The 5,229-nt window shown below is 45.4% G+C and overlaps 1 protein-coding gene across 1 annotated transcript; it reads left to right on the forward strand.

The window, feature by feature from the left end:
- Positions 1–2,141: 2,141 nt before the first annotated feature.
- Positions 2,142–4,905, forward strand: LOC107104914 (keratin, type I cytoskeletal 13-like). The gene is made up of 7 exons (XM_015405031.1): positions 2,142–2,626; positions 2,780–2,862; positions 2,997–3,153; positions 3,233–3,394; positions 3,524–3,649; positions 3,736–3,959; positions 4,679–4,905. The coding sequence occupies exons 1-7, from the start codon at positions 2,195–2,197 to the stop codon at positions 4,806–4,808; spliced, it is 1,314 nt and encodes a 437-aa protein (XP_015260517.1). The 5' UTR covers positions 2,142–2,194; the 3' UTR covers positions 4,809–4,905.
- Positions 4,906–5,229: the final 324 nt, after the last annotated feature.

A 5,229-nucleotide genomic window follows, 5' to 3' on the forward strand; every position in this document is an offset into this window, starting at 1 on the left:
GGAGAATAGAGATAGAATGAAGCAGAATGATGAAAAAGGGGTCCCTATGTCCTCCAGCAGTCTAAGCCTATAGCAGCATAACTATACAGATAGCTCAGGACTATCATTGACTATCAGAGCTCAGTCCTGTTCTTCAGACAGAACTGTAAAGACATTTAATCAGCACTATGAGGGTTTCATGCTGTGTAGAGGTCACGTTTACAACCTTTGGGTTGGTAGAGTATTTCTAATGCCACACTCCCACGGTGAACGCAACAGAGTCTAAATCCCAAACTGCACCCTAACTACTAAGACTTAACTATCAGCTGTCACTCCCAATGAAGTCTCACTCACAGCTTTGGAAGGTGTCTGATTAAATGTGGGGGGGTATAAACGAGAATGGAACAGCCTCTTTTTCTTCCAACAGAAAAAGAAAGCCACCATTGCTAAGGCAACACAGCGACGCCCCATGTCCGTAGCTGTAGCTCTCTGACACAGGGTGACATCAAATCAAACATTTTCCCCATTCTTAAAACAAAGGTATACTGTCAAATAAAACTATTTCAAAGAGACGTTCCATTTCGGATTTTTTTTTTTTTTTTTTTTGGTGTACAGAAGATGCAGCAAACCGGTAGAACTTACATTTAAATGCACACGTTTCTTCCATCATCAAGCTGCTGTTACACCAGCTGCCAAATTCCAGCAAGCCTGCATTTACAGCTATTTAAGGGCTGAACAGTACACTCGCCCGACACACTACGTAGTTTGGGATGGCCCTTAATGTGGCGCACCCTCCCTGGGAAGGCGCAAACGGAAGGTTAGTGCTTAGAGGTCGGTTTGGGATTGGGATTGAGCCTGTGTCCAAAGCCCTATATAGAGCACTATTTAGAGTGTCCCAATGTCTAGTGGATGAAAAAGTATTGGATTACAAATTTCCCACAATGCACCTTGAAAAGTAGTGATCATCCATGGTCACTAGATGAGCAGGTACATCCCAGAATGCTTTGTAAGGCATCATAGAAGTTGCTGTTATTGTGGCCCACACCGTCGACAGATAATAAAGATGGAGCTTGCATCGTGCGGGGAAGCAGAGTTATATGACCAACGGCGATTGCAAAGCAGTGATCATCTGTCCGAACGGTCAGTTAACTGAGTTCACCATAAAGTCCATTCTATAGTCCCTGATCTATGTAGTGATGGAGGGATTTAGGGGATTAGGGGGGGCATTCAGACTCAGCCTGAATCACAAGAGTCCAGAATGACACCTAGAATCTGCCAGTGAAAGGAGTTCTGAATAAACATGCAGTTACATTTTGAGGGGTTAGTCTGGATTACAGGATTTAAACAGAACTGAGGGGAACCCTGCGAACTGTAGGGATTTAAACGGTGGAATCATCCTAAATGTACAGATTATGTTTGTTTTTAAAGTGTCATTAGAAGCCGCCTGCAACAATTATCTGTGGAACAATGAGAAGGTGAATGATATTCATGGAAAGGACTGTCGAGGGGGTAAAATAAGGAGTTCTCTGCAGCACGGTCTACCTTCATTGACCCCCCCAGTTCATCACAGTGGTGACTCCCAACAGCAGAACATAAAGACGGCAGCATCTTCAGAGATGTTTGAAGCTGCAGCAGAGAGTTTTCTCTTAACTTGAGAAGTATGAGACCAAGCTGCACCTGTTGCACCCTGGATCAAACCCAAACCTCTTTTCTCACTAAAGCCGTTTCTCTTGTCAGACCTGGCGAGGTGGTCTTTGTTTTTCACTCTGACAGGAGAACATTAAACCACTCCTTGGCATTTTATGAGGGATTACTGTTGACAGAGGAGGCCTAACCTGAGGGTTAGTCTTTAATTCTTTCTGGCACCTCTTTCAAAGCTGCGCAGGTCACACTCCTTTAACTTTGAGTTGTGGCTCTTCATTCCTGGAGGGGTTTGAGGATAATGTTTTCCATGTCTGAACGGGTCCTTCTCAACTCCTTTGAAGTAAAATGAAAGTTGGCAAGTTGGAGCCGTTGTAATGCCGATCATCTTTGGCCCCTGCATGTCTTAGACACACCTAAAGGACAGGTGTCTCCTCCCTGTTTGACTCCAGCTCTCCATCCTCCTCCTCTTTCTCTGGAATCCATCTAAGCATATAAAACACCAGGTGCTTCCTCACATCTCCACTCTCTCATCTGCAGCTTAAGCTCAAACACCTCCTGAACCTCCTTCAGCATGTCTTTCACCACCAGGTCTCTTGGCGGCGCCCGCATGGGCGGCGGCAGTTTAGGCAGCCTGAGGATGTCCTCTGCCTCCTCAGCCATGTCCATGTATGGCGGCGGCCGCAGCGCTGGTGGCGGAGGTGGAGGAGCTGCGTACAGCTTTGGCTTTGGTGGCGGCGCAGGTGGCGGCGCAGGTGGTGGCTTTGCTGCCGGCTTTGGTGGCGGCGCAGGCGGTGCTGACAACATGAACATCTCTGCCAACGAGAAAGCCACCATGCAGAACTTGAACGACCGTCTGGCTACCTATCTGGAGAAGGTACGCAAACTGGAAACAGCCAATGCAGATCTGGAGAAGAAGATCAGGGAGTTCCTGGAGAAGAAGACCTCTCCATCTTCCAAAGACTACAGTGCCTTCTATGCAACTATCACAGATCTGCGAGGAAAGGTAGGCTAACTGAGGGCAAATTTTTTCCTGCTTTAACTTCTAGGAAATCTATGAAATGAATAACATCAGGTCAAATAATTTAAACGTAGGGCTGATACTGTAAATGTTGCATCCATGAAATAAAACTTGAAACTGGTCCTTCTCATCACTCAGATCCAGGATGCCACCGTATTCAACGCTGGAATCTACCTTAGCATCGACAACGCTAAGCTGGCTGCTGATGACTTTAGGACCAAGTATGTCAGCAGAGTCCTCTTTCAAACAAAAAAACTTAAACCGAACCTGCAGAGTCAGAAAACATTGCAGTGTTGCACCCGTCCCTGCTTCATTTTATGTAGAAATCAGCCCAGCTTACCTGTCTCTCCTGCAGGTATGAGAATGAGCTTGGCATGCGTCAGTCAGTGGAGGGAGACATCGCTGGGCTCAAACGGGTCTTGGACGAAATGACAATGAGCAGATCAGACCTGGAGATGCAGATCGAGGGTCTGAGGGAGGAGCTGATCTACCTGAAAAAGAACCACGAGGAGGTGAGATGGCTCTGACGTCTAATGGAGATGATTCCATGTTGTCTTGGCGAGGAAGTTATTAATGTCCGGGTATCTGCAGGAGCTGATGGCCTTGCGCACTCAGATGAGCGGCCAGGTGAATGTGGAGGTGGATGCTGCTCCAGGAGAAGACCTGAGCAAGATCATGGAGGAGATGAGGGAGCACTATGAGGCTGTCGCCGCCAAGAACCGCAAGGAGCTGGAGGCCTGGTTCCAGAGCAAGGTGAGGGTTCTGGCGTTCATCGGGCTTTGGTCGATGTCCTATGAACTGTAGAACCATGGGCAGCTGGAGAACATGGCCCCTTTTGCATCACGGTTTCATTAATTACTGATATTCTTCTTCTATATGCAGTCAGACAGCCTCAACAAAGAAGTTGCCCAAAGTACAGAAGTTCTACAGTCAACCAAGTCAGAGATCTCAGACCTAAAACGGATGCTGCAGGCGCTGGAGATTGAGCTGCAATCACAACACAGCATGGTTGGTGCAGAAACACCTCCCTGCAAGCATGCATGATCAAAGTGACACTAACTGTAACCGAGCTTTCTCCCTTCTGTCCCCAAAAGAAAGCTGGTCTGGAAGCAACACTGGCCGAGACCCAGAACGGCTACGCCATGCGCTTGAGCGGTTTCCAGATGAACGTTACGCAACTGGAAGAGCAGCTGATGCAGCTGAGAGCTGACCTAGAACGGCAGAGACAGGAGTACCAGGCACTTCTAGACATCAAGACCAGGCTGGAGATGGAGATCGCAGAGTACAGGAGGCTGCTGGATGGAGAGTCAGATAGCAGGTAGGACTGCATCACCTGGAGAAAGTTCCTCAAATGTCAGGAAGCTATACTGAAGACTGCAGAGAAATTTCCCCGGTCTCTGAAAACAAGCCAGTCAGACAATCAGCCTTAGCAGAATTGACTCACCTTTAGAGAGAACATACATGAAGTTACAAAATAAAAACAGATATACTTTGGAACACATTTAAAACTTCTAGAAAACCTGCAGTTGTTTTGTTCTCTACCTTTTGGAGAAAGTTTTGAACGTGTTAATTAAATACATAAGAAATTCTTTTTTTTAACAAATTGACGAAGAAGTTGCATAATTTGAAACGAATTAAAAAAAACGAAAAATTTCAACACTGCATTAAAACAGATATACCAACATTGCTACACATGTTTTAATAATTGTTTCAAGAAAAGTAATTCAATATCAATAATTTAAAGCAGGCATCCCCAAACTCGGTCCTCGAGGGCCGCTGTCCTGCAGGTTTTAGAGGTTTCCCTGCTTTAGCACAGCTGATTATCATGATTGCAGTAGAGCTGAAGCCTGTTAATCAGCTTTCAATTAAAATCAGCTGTGCTGGAGCAAGGAAACCTCTAAAACCTGCAGGACAGCGGCCCTCGAGGACCGAGTTTGGGGATGCCTGATTTAAAGAATAAAATTATGAAAATATTTAAAACTGAGCAACAATGTTAAACATTGCATCCATTTAACCCTTTATTTGTTTCATTTACAGTTCCTCCTCCACCACCACCACCACCGTTACCTCCACCGCCCCGGTAACCACCACAACCACCAGATACGTGGTCGTAGAGGAGGTGTTGGTGGATGGAAAGGTGGTGAGCACATCGACACAGGAGGCCTAGAGGAGTCCAGCAGGGGGTGCTGTCTCAGAAACAAACACAGAAACCAAATATTTCTCTGGTGCTTTAAAAATAAAAGCAATAAGAATTTAAAAAAAAATCCACTCTGTTGTGTCTGTAATTTCTCTGGTTGCCACCAAGTCAAACATCAAGTGATCCATGATCATTATTTTTACAGGACTTAATAAATGATCAAAGTTGAAATAAGGAAATGTACCAAAGCTGAACAGTTTCCCTTAAAAAAGATGGTTGGCAGATTATTTATTATTTTATTGTATGTTTGAATTTTACAGAAATAAGAGCAATTATCAGAAAAAAATAGAGCAGGTCATCTTAATTTGTCAAACGATGGTTATTTTATCAGCTCTAAGTGGTTATTTCATCGTAATAGGACCCACAGAGTGGGGGGGGGGGGGGGGGGGGG

This window comes from Cyprinodon variegatus, unplaced genomic scaffold, assembly GCF_000732505.1.
Source record: "Cyprinodon variegatus isolate N-32 unplaced genomic scaffold, C_variegatus-1.0 Scaffold1949, whole genome shotgun sequence".
In the NCBI taxonomy this organism is placed as follows: domain Eukaryota; kingdom Metazoa; phylum Chordata; class Actinopteri; order Cyprinodontiformes; family Cyprinodontidae; genus Cyprinodon; species Cyprinodon variegatus.